The sequence below is a fragment of the Hyposmocoma kahamanoa genome, unplaced genomic scaffold, assembly GCF_003589595.1.
Source record: "Hyposmocoma kahamanoa isolate Upper Pololo Valley unplaced genomic scaffold, ASM358959v1 99879, whole genome shotgun sequence".
Classification (NCBI taxonomy): domain Eukaryota; kingdom Metazoa; phylum Arthropoda; class Insecta; order Lepidoptera; family Cosmopterigidae; genus Hyposmocoma; species Hyposmocoma kahamanoa.
The window spans coordinates 2,247,037-2,270,581 of record NW_020656077.1 but is presented as its reverse complement, the minus strand read 5'-3'; the positions used below and the strand labels follow the sequence as shown (position 1 = coordinate 2,270,581).

At 34.3% G+C, this 23,545-nt stretch overlaps 3 protein-coding genes across 4 annotated transcripts; 1 reads left to right on the top strand and 2 right to left on the bottom strand.

Moving 5' to 3' along the window:
* Window positions 1-7,301: 7,301 nt before the first annotated feature.
* On the bottom strand, window positions 7,302-13,492 carry LOC113239443 (peroxisomal biogenesis factor 3). 2 transcript variants are annotated; one of them, XM_026476454.1, is made up of 2 exons: window positions 13,268-13,492; window positions 7,302-10,829 (listed from the first exon to the last, which is right to left on the bottom strand). In XM_026476454.1, the coding sequence occupies exon 2, from the start codon at window positions 10,611-10,613 to the stop codon at window positions 9,492-9,494; it is 1,122 nt and encodes a 373-aa protein (XP_026332239.1). In that variant the 5' UTR covers window positions 10,614-10,829; window positions 13,268-13,492; the 3' UTR covers window positions 7,302-9,491. The 2 variants fall into 2 exon arrangements, with proteins under 2 accessions (XP_026332239.1, XP_026332240.1); XM_026476455.1 differs by lacking the exon at window positions 13,268-13,492 and having other exon boundaries at window positions 7,302-10,487; window positions 10,570-10,579.
* A 2,157-nt stretch (window positions 13,493-15,649) lies between these two features.
* On the top strand, window positions 15,650-16,628 carry LOC113239490 (proteasome assembly chaperone 2). Its single transcript, XM_026476521.1, has one exon. It carries the CDS (start codon window positions 15,747-15,749, stop codon window positions 16,530-16,532), a length of 786 nt encoding a protein of 261 aa, XP_026332306.1. The 5' UTR covers window positions 15,650-15,746; the 3' UTR covers window positions 16,533-16,628.
* Window positions 16,629-19,429: 2,801 nt separating this feature from the next.
* LOC113239503 lies at window positions 19,430-21,414 on the bottom strand. The gene has a single exon (XM_026476539.1). The coding sequence runs from the start codon at window positions 21,386-21,388 to the stop codon at window positions 19,478-19,480; it is 1,911 nt and encodes a 636-aa protein (XP_026332324.1). The 5' UTR covers window positions 21,389-21,414; the 3' UTR covers window positions 19,430-19,477.
* Window positions 21,415-23,545: the final 2,131 nt, after the last annotated feature.

Here is a 23,545-nt window from a genome sequence, read left to right as displayed (position 1 = left end):
TTCAGTACAAATCGGCAATTTCATACTTTAACCCCTATTACAATGTCAATTGACTACTATTAGTCGAGCGCATTCGAATTGTGCAGAAAAATGGACACTTCTGCGAAGTGATGAGTCGCATGTCGATATTGACTTATAATTATGGTACAACACTAAATCAACAATCAATGCTTGATTATATCAGTACAATTTTGGTTTAGGTAGGTACGTTTATTCCGTAGATAGGGCAGCTCCTTCCCTTTATTTTTTCCCATCTTTTAAGACCTATTCGCGTTTGTGAAAAAATGGCATATTGAAATAGAGAGATGTTGAAACTTTATTGCAAATATGAAATGATTCTAACCAGTGCGGTCTGTGATTAAACAGTAGAGAGACCATTATCGCTTACAGAAGGGAGTATCCAGAGAGACAGTTTCCTTCTCGTAAGTACTTACTCAAGCTGGATAACACTTATGACAGGATAACAGATCCATAAATTATGGATCTTTTGCTAGAAAAAAAAGGTATAAGAACAAGGTCTCCTCAGTTTAATGATGTTTTAGATAACAATATTATTAACTACCTACTAAATAATCCACGCGAATCGATGCGTTCAGTGGGACGCTTATTTCGGGTGTCCTATCATTATGTACTCAAATTAATAAAAAACACAACTTGAAAGCTTTCAAGATAAAGTCATCATCGGCTGGTCTATTGCCATTCGTTAGTTAATAATTACATTAATGTAAGGTCCATTTTATAGACCTACGAAAGTACCTAATGTTTCAAACTGCGGCATTTACAATAGCAAAATTCGCATTTTTGGTCAATTGATAGGGTAGACCGGAGTCGGTTGAAACAATTTTACTTCAGTCGCGTGTAGTGCAGTATCTTTAGTATTTACAGACAATAAGTTAATATCAGTTCAAGAAGAATATATTCAGTTCTTAAATAAAATGTATTTTATTAATCTATCACAATCAGTTGAGACTCAATCCTTATAAAGAGGATAGGGAAATGTGGTTCAATTTACCCCATTACAGGGTCAATTGAAACAGTACGAAAGGTAAATAGAAACACTCGATTATCTTCGAAAGTATGTAACTTCATTAATCAGTCTTAGTAATTTTCATCAGTCTAACAATATTCAGCGAGATCGTCAAAAGGTCATTATCATAACATAAATATTTCTAAATCAATGAACTTAGAAAAGGTGCAACTTAAACAACTTAAAATGTTTTTTTTCTTAAGTCACTTTTAGTATTGTTAATTATACTAATTGTTAACATTCGTTTTAAACATTCTAATTTAAATGTGACCATAAGCTAGAATACAACGTAATAGCAGTAAAAATGAATAATCAATCCCATACAAACGCGCTTCGTTCAATTATAACAATGCTTCAATCATAACAATACTTAGTATTAATAATTCAAACTACTTCGTCCAACTGTCTAACGAAGGAATTACAGAAATCTTGGTTAATTACATTAAAAAAAATGTAATATTTGAAAATTAGTAGAATAATAAGTTGTTATTATTAATCGCTTACAAACGCGAAAATAACGTTTAACAAAATTTTATAAAATTATTAAATAAATATGATAAATCTAGGAAATGAAACTATTTTTCCGGATTTAAATCGCGTATATTTGTTTTTTCAAACAAACCGACGTTTCGGGCCCTTTACAGGTCCCATGGTCACGGTTGACTGAGGTGGTACAGTCTTCAACCAGTTATGTCTAATATTAATGCAAACCACCCTATTTTTTTCACTATAGTTACAATAGTTATTAATTAAATACCTTATTTTTAATTTTACAAAAAGAAAACATTCCAATTTACGCTACATTAAGTTTTACAAATTATTTTATTGAATGAATTTTTATTAAGTTTAATTTATTATTAATTATTAATAGAAATTAGAATAAACTAAAACATATTAATTAGTACTGCAGTCTTATGTCTGTTTGGGATTTTTCATTAGAGGAAATACTGGATCCCAAACTGGTGGTACGGAGAAACCATCTTCCCTGTTGAAATTAGGATGTTTTTTAATTTCTATGGCCTCTCGCAGCATCCTGGGCAAATAACGGACTTCTTTTGCAAGGACCTGGGGTTTGTCAAACTTCATTGAATGTGTAGGTTTATCCGTGACATGCTCGCAGACTGCAGACTTGTTTACGCGACGGTGTTTGACATCAGCTATATGTTCTTTGACGCGGGTACAAATACTTCGCTTTGTTTGTCCAATATAAGAGAGACCGCACTCACAGTCAAGCTTGTAAACTCCTGCATCCTGTAAGGGGATGTTACATTTCACGGGTCTCAGGAACTGAGAAATCTTCCTCAGGGGCTTGAAATAGGTCTTGATAGATGCACGCCTGAGGACTCTTCCGATCTTGTCTGTAACACCTCTCACGTAAAATAAGATGGCAGGTCTTCGCTCGACTGTTGGTGGTTTCACACGGGGCCTGCGGCATTGGCGTGGAATCCTCAACTTATTCACTGTTAAACAGTGAAAGTTGGCCTGGCAGATCCCCGGATCTTAAGCCAAGTGATTTTATCTTATGGGGATTTGTCAAAGACAACCTGTACGCTGAGAGATTACACGGCCTAGAAGAGGCACAGACTCGTGTACGTCGTACGATTGCTTTAATTACTCCGCAAATTGTAAGGAAAGTTTATTTAGCAACTGAATAGGGCTCGTCAATGTATCGCTCAACAAGGCCGTCACTTCGAACAACTGCTTTGAATACAAAAGTTTGTGCTTACTTAAAATAAACATCATTTTGTTTTTATTAAAACATATTTTGATTACTTTATCTACCTAAAGCAGTTTCGCTATTTGTAAACTTAATGCCAGGTACCTCTTGAAGTAGGGAAACTAAAGTCTCTCTACGAATGTCATATTAAATGTATGGGAGCGGCTAATTTACCGTCGTCCATTTATTTGTAAGTCAATGATTACAACTTACACAATTTTGGAAATAGGTATTTCGTTTCGTTTCGTGACCATTACAAAGGTAATAGTCGGGTAACGTCTCATCGGTATCGATCTGACAGGCATTCACAATCTGGTGCTTTCTACCACCACTTGATATAAACAGCGGCGCAACTATTCAGAAGTTCGGTGAATGCATTTCGATTTTCTGATACTTTCTAAGGCTCAATTATAATTAAGGCGCATCATATTAGCCGCTTTTAGAAGCTCTCCAGGCGCGCTGCATCCGCGCGACTGTCGCGCTGCTGAAGTGCGACCAAATTTTTAGTGATGTTTTATCTTTCGACTCAGTTACGCGATGGATTGCAAAAGTACATTGTAATATTGCCATTAAATAGTTACAAAGCTCGATTTACGAAAAATATTTGTAAATATTTTCGCCTTGTTTTTGGGATTTTTACGTTTGTTTAACATTATTCTTCACACTTGTTTTCAGAACCAAAAGATATATAGTTAGGTTAGGTTAGGAGTCAAAGTTCTTGGGGCACACACTTCACATATAGGTATTAAAAGTAACTCACCTGCTTTGTTTTTTTCAGTTGTAGTTTCAGTTTCAAAATTGTCAATAAATTTCAGACATAAATTTTCCCATGCCTTTTTTATCCAGTCGACTGGAGTAACTAACGGAATTGCTATCCCCATTGACTTACAAATAAATGGACGACAGGTCTAATACAAAAACCTCGAAAAAAATGTCCCAAGTCAACCTATTTAAACGTAGTGACATGTAAAGGAATATGAAAAATCTAAAACGTTGAATTTAAATAGTAATGTCATCGCAGCACTGTCTAATTTTGCTTGCTTCGCTGTCAGTCGAACAAACGAACACTAAAGCGTGAATGACGCTCTTTATACGATTTTAACGCCATATAAGTTCCGACACTTTTTAGCGCGGACCCGACGTCCACATAATTGTAAGTCAATAGCTATCCTTCTATATTCTCTATAAATTCGATTTTCATCGTGATTAACTTGAAAAATTAACATGTACCACCTCACTAACCATGACTGCAATCGAGCGTGATCTCAGCCTTGATTGAAGAACAGCAAAATCAACCATTAAAATAATTTTTGCTTATAATAAAATTTAGGCGCTATTTATAAAAATGAATCTTCATGCGTGAGCAGCCACCAGTGTTGGGCAAAATTTAAATGTTCAGGCAATTAAAGATTGATAATTAATTAATTTTCAATTGCGAAACAGCTTGCGAAAACTACAATTAACAATTGATTAACTGTTAATTGCGGTTCTCGCAACTAATTTTTAAACAGATTGAGTGGGCGTGTGGGCGGGCGAGTGGGCGAGCGGGTGAGTGAGTGGGTGAGTGGGTGAGTGTGTGGGTGAGTGAGTGAGTGAGTGGGTGAGTGCGTGGGTGAGCGTGAGTGGGTGGGTGATTGGGTGGATGAGTGAGTGAGTCAGTGAGCGGGTGTGTGAGCGCGTGAGTGAGTGGGGAGTGGGTGGGTGAGTGACCCACCCACAAACCCACTCCCTAGCCCACCCCTAACACACTCCTCACCCACCCACTCACTCAAAATCTTGCACGCCATCTTGGATTTAGCAATGAGTGCCATATTCGTAATGACACTTTTATTCGGTAGTTTCGGTTTTAATTGTTAGTTTCAATTGTTTCTTATAACAATTCAATTGAAATCAATTGCAATTAAAATTAATTGCGACATTGTAATTGATTTTAATTGTAATTGATTTCAGTTGAATTGATATTTTAATCTGATTGAAATTTAATTGATTAACGCCCAACACTGGTAGCCACCCATAGAGGTCGATGATTTTCTTAAAAATTAAACGGGACCACTATGGAGATACCCTCTTTCCAACAAAAAAAGAATCATGAAAATCGGTTCACAAATACCGGAGTTATCGCGTACCATATATACAAAAAAAAAACAAAAAGAACATACTTGAGACGTAAAACGGAATTGAGAACCTCCTCCTTTTTTTTGAAGTCGGTTAAAAATCGGTAGGCATCAGTAATTTAAAGTAATTTAGTATCAGTAATTTAATAGTTTTTAAAATGTACTTGCATACTTTTATACATATACCTCAGATAAGCGCCGTCTAGATAGGAGTAAATGGAACTTTTTATTTTGGACAATAAACTCACGAAGTAACGCTACAGGAGAATAAATGGCGCTACGTATAGTTTAATTTAATACAAATATAGAGTGTATGATCTGTGGTTTAAGAGGTAGCACGTCGTTTTTAATTTAAAATATTACGTTACTTAAACTGACCCTTTCTTTCAACTCAATTAAATAGCACTTTTATCCATTATTTTTGGTTTCATTTTATAGAAGTTCTAAACAGAAATGATACATTTTAATTTCAATTCTTACTTTAATTAAAGTAAGTCTTTCACTGTAGCGGACAGAACCAAAGTCATTTACTATTATTATTTCCTTTTAAATGTGTCGCGACACTCTGTATAGGAACATATTATACACGATATACCCAAAAAAGATTTAGAAATATTTTCCAAAAACCATTATAGCCGTCTTGAGGACACATGTTTTGTAGGATGTTTAAATAATATTCAAAGCCACCACTTATATATGAATCGCATTTATTAATTTCCCCCAAAATAATCAATAGGTATACAAAATTATTTTTACTTAATGACGTATTTACAGTCAGGCAGATTTTGCTAATACCTTATTAGAATTTGTTATGTGGGAGCTTCGTAATAAAACTTCGAAAAAAAAATTGTTACAATTTCAATAACATAATATAACACAATTTACCTGGCTGTAAAATCTACTAAATAACTGTATAGTGAAGCAGAGTATCTGCTTCATACTAAGAGTTGTTACACGCGACTTTTAGCAGCGATGCCAACGTGCGTGCATGAAACGAGCGATTGCATTGCTACACTTGCGATTTATAGGCGATTGCATCGATGCAAAGGCGCCACTGCATCGATACAAACGCGCGACTGAATCAATGCAATCACTTATAAATCACAAGTGTAATGCAATCGCGCGTTTGCAACGCTGCTCAGTTACGCGTGTGTGTAAAGGTAGACGGTTAGCTATTGCATCGCGTTTGCATCGTTGCTAAAAGCCGCGGTGTGTAACAGCTATTAATGATCATAGGCCATATAACCAAATTCCGCATCGATTGTTTTACATATAGCGGAAACAATTCACAATGCACATAAATAAAAGGTTGTCACGTCAGGACACTTCAGTACTCCGATAACATAATATGAATATCATTCTACACAATACCTACATTTTAAGTTAGTTAGAACAGGGCACAGTGATCCAACATCGTGTCACACCAGACATTTCAGGTGAAGCTTAGCCCCCGTGTGCCAATATTGTATGCTTTTGAAGAAACCTTACTTCAAAGTTCTTCGACCTTTTATTCTCGGAATTTTTGCATTCTAGAAAATTCCAAGACTATTTATTTAAAAAAAAACTGCAGACACATAGCAGACACGCATATCGCAGATATCCCATGGCATTAACAGCGTTAATGTTAAAATAGTTTTTTTTTATAAAAATAGTATGAGTGATTACATTTACCATGACCATAGTGCCATAACCATTTCATTACATTTAAAAATGATATTTGAGAGCTACTAATGCGAAATAACTAAGAAAAAAATTATAAAAGTTTTAAGGAATTTTTCAATATTTTGATCTTACGGGTGTATTATATAAAAGCGGTAAAGCTTCCAGTTAAATTGCTGTTAAAATAATTTTAAGAAATATTTATTAAAAGATATTATTATATGATATTTATATTAGAAGAAAAACTCACTTATTTAAATACTACCTTCAACCATCATACATAAACGATTTGTAAAAGGAAATACCAATCTAAACACACAACATACCTTTTTACCGTAATTAAGTAATCAAAATTATTAAATAATAACACTCTGATTAACCATACCATAGCCATAACTCTGGGGGTGGTATTTTAATAGAAGGATTCGACGTTGTTGAGGGCAGAGAGTCGAACTCAAATCGCTGTCGGCTGGCTTAACGCTCGAGCTATTATTTGGTCGGCTACGGTGCAAGTTGTTGGTTTTTTTTTATAATATAAAGTGACGGGACGAGCAAGTCGTGTGCCTGGTGGTAAGACAATGCCTGTCCATAACAGTTGCAGTCGCAAAAATCTGAAGGGCACTGCAACTGCGCCTGTCACCCTGAGACGTAAGTTGATAAGTCGCATGTGCATGTAATTTCACAAGCACCCTTACGTTTCAAAACCGGAACGCAGTAATTGTCACTTCACTGCTTGGAGGTAGAAACTCTTTCACAAGGACTCTACTGCTACTAGGTCGCCATCTTCCGTTATCACCACACAAGTATTGGGTTCATCCACTTTCTCTACAGAACCCTTCACCCACTTCATTCCTGGCCCATACACGCGCACGAGCACGAGTTGGTCCGCGCGGAATACGTGTGCATTCTAGCCATCTGCTGTATTAAACTATTAGGAGTAGAAACATTTTTCCTGAAACGGGTCAGCAAAATCAATGTGCACCCGCCTCCACGACTTATCCATATTTGTGGATCCTTAAATGGGTCATTCGTCACTGACTGGCAGTTTTCACATACAGCCATCACCTTCTCGATATCCTTATCCATGCCTACACATCAAAAGTATCCTCTCGGATATGCTTTCGTTCGCACGATGCTTCCATGTAGAGCTTGTAATAATTTGAGTACCATGTTCGGGAGCGAGGAAGGCATAATAATATAAATATTATTTAGAAAGTATGATATATAACATAAATATACTCTGTTAGCTCACTATAAACATTCTTTATTGGGTAAAAGTCAAGTCGTATTAGAGCGCGGCCAGCTATCAAGTACGTTAAAAAGCACATTTCGTTGTACACGATCTTCCTTAGCTCCATCAGAAATCGTTTTTACACCAGGTACAATCCAAGCGGTTTTTCTTCTAGCAAAAATACTTCTAAACAGGCACTGCCCACCTGCTTAAAGCATCCGAATTTCCAATCGACTTGCCCGGTTAATATTTGACAATACTGTTAGTACCCGATAAGTTGTAAAACAGTCCTAACAATCTGAGCGATATTTGGTTTGGAATCGGTTTCTCCGGGTTAAGTAAGCTAACCAAAAGTTTATGGTCGGTGATTATGCAAAACTTCCGTTCGGCTAAAAACTAATGATGCTTCGAAACATTATTCCGACTGCCTGTTTATCAAGTTGCCCGTACCGTCTTTCATGAGGTTGTAATGTCCGCGACCCCATCATCATCGGACTTTCATATCCGTCTTCCATGACGTGGGCCAATGCAGTTCCCAAACCGTGATCCGATATGTATAAATCAATAACAATTTTTATTGGTCATATTCAACTAAAGTACAATCCGACCACAAAAGGCTCTTCGCTATAATAAGCAAATTTATAATGGTTCTAGCAATGTTGCCTTGAAAGGAAAAAAATTATCGTAGAACTAGTACAGTCCCAAGAAAGTCCTTCAGCAATCAGCGTATGAGCTAAAAACGTTATAACTCTGGGACAGCCAACCACATCCAATGCACGTAATAACTATTCCTTATAACCACATCACTTGACAAATTAGCGTTCATTTTCGCCTAAAATAATAATAATTATTATTATTTTAGGTGAAAATAATAATTATTATTATTTAATATCAATATAACATATTTAATACTACCTTCAACTGTCATACATAAACTATTTGTAGAAGTAAATAACTATCTAAATACTATTTAGATAGTTATTTACCCATTTAGTATGTTTTATTTAACTGTTTACAATTTTTACAGGCTGAAGAACTTTAAAATATGTCAAAACCATACAAAATCGGGAGTTTTAATTAAAAGTTTTAGTCAGAATGTCTAGACCAGATAAAGAAAGGATTTTTGAACACTGTAGGGTACTGGGGGTTTCACGTATAATGATGCATCCTTCTGATGACTATTACAGCTGTATAATCTTTTAAGTGTCGACAACGACCTCCTGAGCAATCATTTTTCACTCGAGGTTATTTAGTCTTTCTGGATACGGATTATAATGTAAATTCTACTTAAATTTCTAAGCCACACTGGTACGACTAAAATTATTGTTAACAAGGTTAAACTATGTACCAATGTGAAAAGATAACAAGAAAAGAGCAACATTTGTGGACGTGACAAAAAATAGACAGTGTTGTCCATCGAAGTAAATTAGAACATTTGTGAGTTAGGGCCTTATCCCTGTCAAGTGGAAAAACCACTGGACGCATTTCAGGTTCATATGCGTAACATTTGCATGGTTCTTCACGTCAGTGCAAACACTGCAATTAAAACACTATAAACATGAAGCTAAACAAGTAACAAGAATAGGAGTCATAATGAGCCCATAAAATTTTTATATACTACTTAAATTGTTATGCCCTACTACACAGCTAAAGTTACTAGCTAGTTTAAACTAAACCAAAACCCATACAGTAGTTGTGATGAAAAATATTAGCCACATTGACATATTAGTCAACTTGAATAATCTAAGTACTACTAAATACCTCATAAATGTTTGCCCCAAGAAGCTTCAGCTTGTCATTCAGGGTTAGTTGCTGTGTTAACAGGTCTGGAATGTTAGTGTTGTTCTTGCAAGTGTTTTTTGTAAAAAGTTCGTGTATTACCGGCAATAATTTCACTAAGTGCATCTCTGCCTTATTTACATCCACAAAGGCATTTGAAAGTGCATCTAGTCTTAGAGCTCCATTTGTTACTACATGATTGTCTTCAATCTCCAAATGATTTTTAGTTGCAGGCACAGATTTAGTAGCAAACAAATTAGCAATTTCATCAATTACAGAAGAAAAACTCCTGCTAACTGATGACATAGTAATGGACTGCACTTCGTCACTTTCCAATATATCCATTGTTTCTTTAACAATGGTATCCAGCTTTGCATCATTTAACTCTGTGTGTCCCACAAGAAAATGCACCATTTTCTGTACTGGATCACCTTCAGTAGTGTCAGTACACAAAACAGTTTGTATTGACCAAAACATTTGTTCCATTTCTCGCAAATTAATTTTTTTCTTAAGAGAAACAGGATCCATAACCCTTTTCACAGCTTTTTCTATTTGTTTTACCAAATCCTCCACTCCCTTCCCAACAAAATGATGGCATAATGACAAATATTTGGCTTGTAGTTCACTGTCTATCAGTGACTCTGTCTCATGTACAGAATCTCTGTAGAGATAACCACCAATAATATTAAGCTGCACTCGAAGCGTCACCTGCAAAACGCATAGCGCATATACAAGAGCGCATATTCTGGTAAATATCATAATTTTCATTTGTTCCCATAGCGCCAATTTATTATCTGGGTTTTCTTGTAGCTTCTGAACAATTTCTTCAGTGTTCAACAAATTCAGAATGCTCTCTGATACTATTTTGGACAAAGAAAGTATTGTCTGATTGCAAGTGCGCTCTGTGCTTTCAAAATGTTGTTTCTTACGAGTCATTTCAAAGAATTTCTTTGCCTCATTTTCTTGCCACTCCCGCAGTTTTCTTTGGGCATAACTAGTCAACAAATAAAGGCCCCCAAATACGGCACCAGTGACAAGCAACTTCTTCTTGTGGCGGTTTAAATAGTTTCTAAAGTTAGAAAACATATTGTCTTTTTTATATTAATGTACTCACTGAAATTCAAGGGGAGCGTCAGAGCGATACCTGGTGGTATTCATAAGACGTTTAGTAATAAAAGTTGTGGCATCAATGAACCTTTCCACACAATTCATGATGCAGACTTCAGTCTTGGAGTCGAGACGGATTGATGGTCGGCCCATACATGTGTCCCAGCAAGTGTCGGTGAGACTGTGAACCAGCACCTGCAATTTCGCATGAACAAACAATCAATATACTGGCTGCAAAAGAAATTATTACTAAAGTTTGTGCCATTTAACATGTCAATAGCAGTTATGAAAGCAATAAAAGCCATACCATAACTTAAAAACGTGATTGTAGGCGTACTTTTGGTGCAATTACACGCAAATGGAACTTATCAACTTATGTTCCAGGGCGACAGGCGCGGTAATGTTCGTCAGATTATTTGCGATTTAAAGCTCTGAGTGTGTGCTATGGGCAAACGTGTTCCCTTACGATTTGTTCATACCGCCACTTGGTATCAAAAGAAAAACTATCACTCTGTGAATTCATGTTTTTAATATTATACATTTTTTTATTATAATTATAATTTATTATATTAATTATCAGTTTGTCACTACTTCACAGTAATATTTAAAACTGTGCATAATAATTAATAACTATAATTCAGTTTCTTTTACTTCATAATTTTAAAAATACAAAATGAATTTAACACTCATAACAAAAAAGAAACTGTCCTTTAATAAAGACATAAATAAAGAATACAAAATTATAACTTATCCCCACTTCTATTTACCTACTTAACACTTTTATTTATCAAACACACTATGTCTGAGTAAACTTGCATTCGGTCTGGTCTAGGAAATATTTTAGTTTAATTCTTGATATTGCTTTGTTAATTAATATTATTAATTTTGGCATTGATTAATTTTACTGTTTTACTTTGTTATTGTTTTCGAAAAATAACGCCTTAATTGGATCAGATTCTGAAAGTGATGGTTCTGCTTAGTGTTTATGTTATTATTCCTTGCAAATACAGGCATAATACATGATTAACATAGGAAATGAAACCGTACTCACATACAGTCTTCAACCAGTTATGTCAGTTATGAGACATAACTGGTTGATGACTGTACCACCTCAGCCAATCGTGACCATGGGACCTGTAAAGGGCCTGCAATGTTTCTTTGTTTGAAAAAACAAATATACGCGATTTAGATCTGGAAAAACAGTTTCATTTCCTATATGTAAAACAATCGCGAAAACCTAAGAACTCAATGTATAATTAACATGTTTCATAATATCAAATTATTTAAAAGTTTACAACCCCTGAGGCATCTGTATATCAAGGTGATTTCTATCATGATATGTCAACAATTACACTTTCACTTGTTACAGGGAACATTGGAAAGCATTGTTTTCACAAATTACATATACCACAGTAGGAAAGGTTAAATGATCACTATTGGCCTGCTATATGGCACTTAGTATAGAATAAATTAACAACTCTAATAGTGTTCTGGTTTTGTATAGTCATATGCATGTACAGAGCTTCTATTTGCTCAATGACCCTCGACAAACTTCGTGTTTAAGCTGTCAACAGGTTTTATTCAGTTGCCCTCTGCCTTTAGTACAGATCGGACGCTTTCAGTTGACTTGGAAGTATATAGAGTTGCCATTACGTTTTTTATTTATTATACAATAAGAAGAAAACCAATAAAGTCACAGGTACAACAGATAATTTACAGAGTGTACTTGTATTTTTAACAAGAAGCTGACACTTGTTCAAGCAGCTCGGAAAGAGATTATTCCATCAATGGAGAACATACTAACATAGCTATGTCAGATGAATAAATGCGTTCTGATACAGACTGATTGAAATTATTAATAACTGGAAAAATATTCAATTTTAGTTATGTAAAAGAACCTCAGTTCATTTACTTTATATTTTTGTTAAATTGCTTATTGTTGTGTGAGTATGTTGTAATGTTACTAAAAATATAAACTAAATATATAACTTAGACAGAAATCAAGACAAAACAACAATAAAATATGTTGTTCAAAATTCAAATTATTATTGATTTTAAATTGTTAACAGGCATGGAAATTAATAATCAAGTGCATTCGGGAATCTGATAATTACCGAGGTTAATTGAGAAAATAGAAGCACTGTAAATAAATATCACACATAATGAAATTAAAATATGATTTTGTTAAGTAGAAAGTCTCAGACCACCATATCAATAGCCTAGTCTCAAATTAGGAAACTTCCTATACTATGAGTACCAAAATCAAAAGTACTAATAAAATCGTAAAATATTTTGCTAAGTAGTGGCCATGTTGGTAATTGGGGAACAATTATAGAATTGTAGCAGTTTTGGTAATTGTACATTTTCGATTTTAATTTCGCTACATGTGGACATCTTTGTGAACGTGACTGTACCAGAACGTAGCTTTATTTTGCAAAGTAGTAATATTAAACAGGACAAAGGTCAGTGAGCAGAGATACATGCGTACATACACGCCTGCAAGTTATAGCACCACGTACGACTTGCCGAGAACTGCATACAAAAATTTACACACAATAAATAATTGCAAGTATTCCTTTCTAATGATGTATGTCTTTCTACGTAATAAAATTTAATATATGTTGAGTAATAACCTGAAAACGTTGTTTCTGTGTTTCAGCCAAGATGAAATTTTGTAACTGCGGGTCAGCAGGTTCTTGTTCGTTCATAATAAGCTATATAAATGTGATAATTTAGAACTTAATGTTCATGAAAAACTTTACTACAGTATCTTCAAAATTTTGTGAAACCGTCGAGCGAAAAGCGAAACCGAAAATAGATCACTTAAAGAAGTATGATGTAGTGTGGTTACTCGGGTCGGGATGAACTTCTCAAAATGTCAAAATCGACGAAACGAAACTTTTTTCCTTCGTTCCGTTTGGTACAGGCAAAGGTCGGAGACCATACTGCCTAATCATTAGTTTCTCTTCTTCTTCAGAAACGAAACTTTTACCTATATTTATAATTCACCCTTTCCATGGGCTATGAAACGCTCATTAAACAAATATGCCACAAGCCAGAAAGAAATAAATAAAATTAATAAAATACTTAAAAATAAATACAAATTAAAACTCAAAATGTTACTTTTAAAATGAAACTTAAAATATAAATTGTGTGCCCACAAAACTCAATAAAATTACTTTTTTGCTAGATAAATGTGCTTAAATGAGGCAAAATGATATACATTACTTAATTCTATCAAAACTTAATTAAACAAAATTTAATTCTACCAATGGTCATTGGCATTTTGCGTTTCTAACATAAGCGTCAAAACGTTTTAATGGTGGTGTTGCACAAATTACAAAGTGTAGTAAAGCTTTTTGAACATTTTTAAATTATCATAAGTCTCATGGAAGATTATGGTTGGTGTTACACAACTTACATAGATTTTTATTTTTTTTCAAGTTTAAGTAGAGTGTTTTAGAAAATAGTAACGCACACATTTATATTTTATTTATATATTTTACTTTGATGATAATAATTGTGATTATCTCGAAAAAAAACTAAAAAATTAAAACGATTGTTACAATGCTATTCATTCGAACCCAGTGACCTCTAACATTTATTTTTCATTTATTGTCCATTATTTCCAATGATTGTTATTTATTTGTATAAGCAATGATATTGTAATAAACAGACAATTTACCTAATTAATACTTTACAAGGACTTTTAACAATTTCAATTTGTATAATATTATTTTTAATTTTTTCATAAATTCTTTTGGCTAGAGATGAAACGGATATCCGGTAACTATCCGGTATCCCGCCTATCTGGCCTATTATTACTATCTACTACTAGGATACCGGAAGTTTAAAACTGAGAAAAATTCATAATGAGTACACCAAATAAATTTATTTATTGATTAGATATGTTGGTAATAGAATATACAGCAACTACAGGATCATTAACAATCTGTTTATTTATTACGCGTAACTGAAAGAACTAAGAATTGCAAAAAAGGCAAATTATGGTGGATGAAGACCAGTTTTTCTGCATTAAGTGGTAAACTTTGCGATTTTTTACTGATAACATTTTTCTGTTATGCATTTGTTTGTATTATCGAATAAATTAATCAAATCGTCAATGTGAAAGTGCAATCATGTATATAACCAAATTAGAGACGAAATGTCATTTAATTTGTTTGAAAATTATTCTGCCATATCATTACTGTGACAACAGCGCTCCGATTGGCTAGCCCGAGTTCGAAACAACTGACGGGTGTCGTCAATGGCTGTCGTCAACTGTTTCACTTCAAATCGACTAATTAACTTGGGCTTTGCTATAATGGACGAAAATTGCAAAATTACATATTAAATTACCAATGAAATGTGATTCCGTTTGTTTTGCAATAAGACGTTTTGCTGTTTTTTCCACACCACCGAATAGAATGCCACGGCATTGTTAGAGATATTGTCTTTATTACAATAAATTCAGAATATTTTTTGGAATATACGGAGACGTACACACAGGTCTGTAGTTGGCCTGTCTATATTTCAGTACAAAGTTTTTGTATAAATGTGGTTGATATTTATAAGAGCTGTATCGCTAATGTGGAACCAGGAATATATGGCCCTTATTTCGTCTCTATTTCTGGTAATATACTCGGTGATATCAATCACGATGATGCGCGCTGTAAACTGGTCGCGACATGTTTACGGTTGTGGGTCAGATATCCGGCAGTTGAATATCCGGCTACCCGGTCTAGGTGTTCACCGGATATCCAGAATCCGGCCAAATCACTATCCGTATCATCTCTAGTTTTGGCTCCTTGTAAAAACTTTCTTTATTATTATTATTATTTTACATCATAGTCGTAGTTGTAAGCTGATAGCCTCGTAGCTAAAGCTGCTCAACAAATAAAAAAAGTTTGTACCTGTCATTTTTGTCACATCATTCTTTATAACCTTAAACTCTACGGTGAGGTTTTTTGAGGATTTTGAAGTTTTCAACGAACAGTGACACTGACGAAATCGCCAAAATTTTTATATTATTCTTACTGACACTAGCACAAGCCTAGTGGCGGCCATAAAGGAAATAAATAATAAACTACGGTTTTTTGTTATGTACTGTATATGACTGTATTAAACAGATTCTGTGATATTTCGGCTATAATTATGTCTCAAAAAACTCTTTGGAAGAACACTGATGAAGGCAACTTGGAAGGGTACACTCTAATAATACCTAGTGTAGCCGTGGGGAACGTCGGCCAGCTGGCTTGTGACTTGTTAATTTCGTCTTTGAGTATGAAGAGGATCTCTTCCATCTATAGTCCCGCGCTAATTCCCGTCTTAGGATATGACCCATATGATCTACTTTCTAACAACCTATCAAGTTGTTGTGAAGTATATAAATGCGCGGCGAAGAATGTAGCTGTAATGCAAGTGCGAGCCCCGCTGGTATACAAATACGCGCGTGAGTTCCTGGAGGACCTTATAGTGTCATATAAAGGTCAAGGCATAAGGGATGTCATTATCTTAACCAGCAGTTTCGCTCACGAAAGGAAATACATCCAGACAAGCCCATTCAGATATTTAGCTAGTGAATTAAGTATTTACAAAAACAAGTTGCTATCAAAGAATTGGTTAGAACATGAATTAATTGATGGAGGAGTTAAAATTTTTGGTGGAGGATTTGCATCACTGCTGTTTGAGGTGTGCAAAGAAAATGCAATGCCTTGTTTAATTCTATACAAATACTGCTCAGAGGGTGACAACATACCTGATGCATATGACATGGTGAACAGCTTAACAGATGTGGTACCACTGTTTAGTGAAAAAAAAGATTTCCTGGATCAATTAGTTAAGCCCGTGTCATGGAAGCTTTTGTTTGGACGACCAGCACCAAGTGATATTTACTGAAAGTTGTAATTTTGTAATATTATATTATTAATGGGTTTATACCTAAATAAATAAACATTTATATTTATGTTAATAGGGTGGAATGCTTTTATCAACACAATAAATCTAATGTATTGAATAAATTTATTGCATTTAATCAATTTAATGTGTTTAATAAAAATTAATGTGACAACCCAAGTAAGTAGACTAGGTAATAAGGATGGTTTTTGTTAATATAATAGTCGGAATAGAAAGTATTTAAAATAAAAACTGCAATTACTTTTTTGACTATAACAACTAATCAGTCATTGCCAGACAACATTTGAAACCAAATGCATGAAACATAAACAATTATTCATGGTAACAAAAGATGCTAGAAAAAGAATTTACTGCTGCCTGTCATCATTATGATCCTGTTTGGCCATTGCGACAACTGTCAATTTGCTGCAAAACTTTAATTCTGTGTGCCTTATTTCAGTGTGACCATGGTTGAGTTTATCAAATTTGACTAGTCAGGTAAAAAGTCGCTGGAATAAGCTTATAACCACAACACCTAGCTTATATCTGATTACACAAAAAAAGGGATTTGGTTGGTACTCCATTTTGAAGTTATTGATGTATTTTACTGTCCATGCTGGATTAAGCTTATACCTTAATAACTTTTGAACGGCCGGCCGACTAAATCTAGTTTTTTGCGACTAGAACCGACTAAATAGCGACTTTTTATCTGGACTTTTTTTAATTAGGTATTTCTAGAGAAAATGAGTGTTAAAACCTCAGTTTCTATAAGAATTTGTATTTACGATCAGTGCAACCAGTTAGATGATTTTTATTTGTGTATTTGTAGTATCTTTTGTTATACATAAGTACCATTACATACTGGCTAACCAGACATAGTTCAGTTACCTCGGTTCGCTTAATTCGTGGTGTGAAAAGATGTATGAAAACATATCGTGATTAGTCAAGTTAGCACACGTAGGTTCGCTCGGGATGTCGCCTCTCCTTAAGAAACATCTTAGATTTTAAAACTAGGGTAACATCCTTTGCCGATGAGCAGTGCTCTTCTAAGTAAATGATAATAATAACCATTTCAAAATGATATATTAAAAAAAATTGTGATTTTCTCATAAGAAGTAATTGCTCTTACCATACCTATCTTAACTTACCTACAAAGGTATATGTACATATATTAGATAGATAGATAAAATCTTTATTCACCACCTTGACAAATACATACACAAACACATGATACAGACATTAACTTAGATGTAACACAGTAATATATTCTACTAGAATCTGTCTTGGAAGCCATGGCAATGAAAAGACGCTGACTCAGCATAAATGACGCGGCTGCCCACGACGCTGGTATTCTGTCAGGACCCTACAGGGACAGGGACGCCACTCGTAAACACCCAAAACAAAACAAATTTAGTTCAATTCAAATTCTAACCAATTCAATTCAATTTAACTCGATTCAATCCAATTTAATTTCATCCAATTTTTTTTTTTTGCCAAGGTTTTAAGTATCCGGAGAGAATAGCCAATTCCACCAAGGGAAACATTTCTCTCATCGTTACAGCCACCGCAAGCGATAAGTGTCTTGCTTTATATGTTGTTTTATATGTTGTCTATAAAGCCACAAAAATACACATAATGGGTGAATGGAGAACCACCAAAGACTACATATAATTGCACTAAATCAGGATGGTGTAGCAGCGCCATGTTCAAGAATTATTTTGAAACAGTATTTTTTCCATGGGCACTAAAGAATTCAGGGACTAAAGTGGTCATTTGCGCTTAACTAGTCATTTAAGTGTCAAAGTTTTACAAACACGGATTTACAAAACCAAGAAGTTTATTGATATATTAAAGTTATCTGTGATTTTCCAGGACCAAGCTAGCAGGAAATGCAATTAAAAGAGACTTCCAACAGTCTTTAATAGGTAGGAATGTAAGTTTTCTATTTAACTGTAGATACATTGTTAAAATTGGTATGGTATATAATTTAATTGTCCTCCATTTAACTAGTTTCTAGTTAACACAAGTGTGTAAAACTAACAATATATAATGAGATATTTAGCCGCATGAGTAACGCGAGATATTTTATCTTTTTTTTAAGCTGGTCCCATTAAAAATTTAGTTGCCAGGTAGTTGATCGTAATCTTCGAAAGTGAACGAAAAACAACATTTTTGAAGTCCATTTTCTTTAGTTGGTTAAGGGCATACATTTTTGGACACTTTCTGGTACAGGGTCGTGTAAACAAGCTTAACACATAAGATTTAAACCCAACTCTATGCTGCATGCGATTAAAACGTTCCAAAGTCCAGACCTATAATCTGCCGTTTACTAACAACTAAAATGCGACTAGCAAATATTCGTTTTAAAAAGCATAAGATCGTAAAATTTTCTACTTAAAAACATTTAAAGTTTGTTAACGTGTCCGGAGATCAGACTATATAGCATATCAGTGTTGCCATGTCCGAAATCTGGTCGACGGTGATTCCGCTAAAAAAATACGGTAGATTCTAAGAAATTACGGTGTTTGGATAAAAAAAAACGGTGTAATTACGGTATAATAAGAATTAACCTTTTATAAGAGTGAATATCTTACCGTACCTTATAAGTAAAAAAAAAACACTTTAGCGCACAATTGACTATAATATTATAAATGAAAAGTAGAAAATAAACTAAAATAATAGAAGTTACAAAAATTTTTGCTTTAAGTAATTAAATGTTCAAACTTAAACTAAAAAGTTAATGAAAGTGGTTGAAATTTAATAAAACCGGATTCATCCCCTAATTTGACACCTTTGGAAGTAGAATATTTTCTTCAAATTTAAATGGGACCACTACTGAAGTATCCCATTTCCAATGAAAAAAATAGTCGAAATCGAATCACAAATGGCGGAGTAATAGCGTTACAAACATAAATAATATTAACATAAACATAATTTCTTAGTAAAAATTAGTCTGAATCTGATACTAACAGTTCCTCATTTTCATAAATGTTCTTATTTAATTTTTTCAGCATTTCCTGATCTGGATTAAAATTAATGCAGTTTTGTCCATGCCTTTTTATGGACTGTTGCGTTAAAAGATTCCCTTTTATAGAGCGGGTTATTAATTTATTGCGTTTTTTTGTTTTAATGTCGTTCACCTTGCTGAATATACGCTCGCATTCAGCATTAGAGTGCGGCAAAGACAACATTCCGAGCATGAAAGACGGTAGTTGCTTAAAAACCTTTCTGTTATCTATAGTTATTTGCGCAACCTGATGCCAAAATTTATCAGGGGGATGCTGACTTGCGTCTAAATCTTTTGGTAAGTGAATAAGTAGCCTGCGCCATTCGTCATCGAGTTCCTGCTGTTCATTTAACGTCTCTGGTATCAATCTTGGAAGTAGCGTAAATATAGGTGCAAGGCTTTCTAGCCTTTCTTCAGAAACACAAGTTACTGGATCAAAGTTTGATATAGCTGTCATAATTGTGTCATTTATTGAATATCTCTTCCGGATGCCTGTGCACGCTTTAATTATAAATTGTTTACATTTTTGCCGGAATATTTCCTTTCGATCTTCTTTAATCAGTTCTAACTGCTTCTGAACTCCAAGACCTAGATAAATATCCTTTAATTCTTTGTGATTTTTTTCTTCAGTCGGATCAATCGCTTCTATAGCAATTGAATTTATATAGCTAACAGGAAAAATTAACTGAATTAACTCTCTATACAAAGCTGTCATTTTTATATTTAATTTAGTGATCACTACAGATTCACTTTGGAAGTAACTATTTACTGCGGTGAATTTAGGTAACATCCATCCCAAGAAATAATAATATGCTTTTATCACAGGGTCGTTGAGATGGGTATGGATTTCTTGGCATTCTGAGTCTGTAAGCCATTTTGCATCAAAGTAGAGGCGCAATGCGTCCCACTGTTCCAATATTCGGTCAATTACGGCATTTAGTGAAAGCCAACGAGTTTGTGCAGGCCGTAGAATTCGATGCACCTCTACTTCCGCAAACTGTTGAAAAGCCACAAATTCACTTTGTCTTTTGCTACTGGTTTTAAAATAATTATATATATTTCGGGCCAGTTTTTCACAGGTATAAGGAAGTTCTTTGGTGGCATCGTTGGCGCAAAGATGCAAAGAATGACAAATACACTTCAATATGATGATTCCTGGACAAAGGTTCCGGAATCGGCTGGCGACAGAATTTCGGCAGCCTATCATAGTATTGGCACCATCAGAACCAAAACCGATTATGTTTTCCAAAGGGATGGAATGTTTTTGAAAGGAATCGACGACTATTGTAAATAATTTTTCAGCATTAGCTGAATGATCTGTTGTACTTGCATCAAATAATTGGATCAAATCCCAAAAACGACTGATTACTTGGCCCAGATTTGAATCGAAATACCTCACTACAACAGCTACAGTTTTTATAACACTGATGTCTGTGCTTTCGTCAATTAATATTGAAAACTTTTGAATTGTTAAATCTTTTATTAAACTTTGCTTTTCGGATGCTCCTATACAATTGTTTATTACAGCTTGTACTTTTGTTCTTTTTAATTTTATGTTTTTAGCTATTTTAGAATCGGGACACAATTGGGGTAATAAATCGGTGAGATGGTTCATAGTGTTTGAAGATATTCTGTGTTCAGCGACGAAAGCAGCCAGTTTTATGGTAGAAATTTTGGTCATATCATTTTCAAAAAGTGTTTGCGGCCTATTCTGAAAAGCACTAACAATTGACTGCTGTGTTTTTCTTGATGTTGAACAGCTAAATTTTTTTGCATTATCGATATGAGTAGCTGTCTCTTTATGTCTCGTGAGTACGCTGATTTCAGCTGACAATGTCTTGTTATTACACATGTTACATATTGCAATGTACTCGTCTTTCCTGTCCTTCCTTAACCAATCACGAAACTCTGGTTTCAATAACCATTCTTCTCGGAACTTCTGTTTGTATTGTTTTCTTTTTTTCTTCGGCATTTCCACTTCACACTGAGAATCGGAGTCACTTTTACTCATTTCTTTTAAAATTAATAGGAAAAAGTGAATTAAATAACTTCTGTTTCACGATTAGACTAGCTATTCAAAGAAACAAATGATGCAAAAAATTTAAATTCTAAAAAGAAACTAAATTAAATTCTTGTAATATTATTTGAAACAAAAACGTTTAGTACGCCCACTCAAATTGGTAGCATTATAATTACACGGGAAATCCCTGTTCACCGGGGAATCCCACGAATAATAATTGCGTTTTGTTTTTGGTTACAATAACTTATTATTCTCAACTGTGAAATTCACTCCTTAACTATTTTTACTACAAAAAATTTGAACCCTGCAGATTACGGTAGATTTTGTTACCGTTGCCACGTGTCGACGGTAGGTGGTAAATTTATGCTGAGTACGGTGAATTTACCGTAATTACGGTGCATATGGCAACACTGTAGCATATATACCCATATAGCTAAAATGTCATAAAACAATTTCGATGTTCTGAAATTGGGTTATGGTCTTTTTTTGATATCTCAAAAAAATATTTTTTTCACATAGCGGCGTTTTAGTAAACGGACGGCTGTAATATAATGACTAAAGTATAATGAAGACGACAAATAATGTCTTTTTATGTAAAAACAGGATATAGTATTCAAGGTATCCTTGCAACTTTATTAGTTGAAAATATAGACGCCGGAAAGCGATCTTGTCGTATCTCGAAAAATAGGACTACACCGGGGCCGAGTAGAAAGTCAATTTTAAAGTATGATTATATACGTCCTACTTTAAAATTGACTTTCTATTAATTCAAATTAAAGAGAAATATTTTTTTTAAACAGTTTTTCGGCCTATTTTTCGAGATACGATACGATCGCTTTCCGGCGTCGATATTATGATTAAGTATTGTGAAGTACATATCAAGTTTGACACTTTGGACTTTGATAGTCGGTACTAATTGCAAGTCACGTAGAGTTGAATTTAAATTCAATAAGTACTATTGAGCTTTTTGGGATCTTGACCCTGTACTTTGTGTGGTAATGCTGATGATAGGATACACGCAGGCATAATCAGGCATTTTCGGCTATCGTTGCGAATGTTCGAGTTGCGTAGGTACAAATCACAGACCACATAAGTGGTACAGTGATCGCTCGAGTGGCGGTACTAGAAAAGCTTTAGTGCGCTAAACAATGTACTGCGTGGTCGGACTAGGGATGTTCCGATACTACCAAAGTATCGATGCCTACTCAAATGAGTAGTAATCAATTCGTCATGCGATACTAATCATATGAGTACTTCAAAAGTATCGGTACTTACTCATATCGATACTTTTTTGGGAGATATAAAATATGTCCACACTTTAGATTTTGGCGGCGCCATAAATATCATTTCTCTTATAGTTTGGCACTATGGCGTCCAGCCTTTGGCCATATGCAATTTCCACTGAGCTGCAAATTTTTGATAATTCTTCCAAATAAATATTTTCTTGCTTGTTAAGATTTCAGGATAATTATTATTGTCGTAGCAGTTGTTGTTGTGGAACTTTGGTTGGGTTTATGGATATTAATATGAAATTAAAAACGGGGAAAGGAAATCGCGGAATAAAAATAAAAGCAAACGGAATTTTGGAAAGGTGATCAACAGGATAGGATAGGTAGTAAATAAAAATCTATAGTTTATAAGTAAATCTAACCGATGAAGGATGGAAATTATGAAAGGAAATGAGATGGTATTAGCTGAAAATAATGATAATTGAATAAATAATAATCTAAATTTTAATATCATTTTTCCTTATAAACTGAGCCAAAACATTGTAAACGGAATAATTATTATTCGATAATAACAGAAGAATAGATGTTGGTAAAGGAATTTGTAAAGAAATTATAGATTGAAAAAATGAAGCACGGTCATATCTTGGACAGGAAAAAAAAGGTGGTTCAGACTGCCAATGTCTTGTTCGCATTCGCACATTGAATCAGATATTATATTAAGTCTAGCAAGATGTTTAGATGAGCAAGTATGTCTTAATCT

What these genes read in the sequence shown, in the direction of transcription:
- LOC113239503 (XM_026476539.1), bottom strand. Translation starts at nt 21,388, where the DNA reads ATGTGTAATAACAAGACATTGTCAGCTGAAATCAGCGTACTCACGAGA.
- LOC113239490 (XM_026476521.1), top strand. Translation starts at nt 15,747, where the DNA reads ATGACTGTATTAAACAGATTCTGTGATATTTCGGCTATAATTATGTCT.
- LOC113239443 (XM_026476454.1), bottom strand. Translation starts at nt 10,613, where the DNA reads ATGTTTTCTAACTTTAGAAACTATTTAAACCGCCACAAGAAGAAGTTG.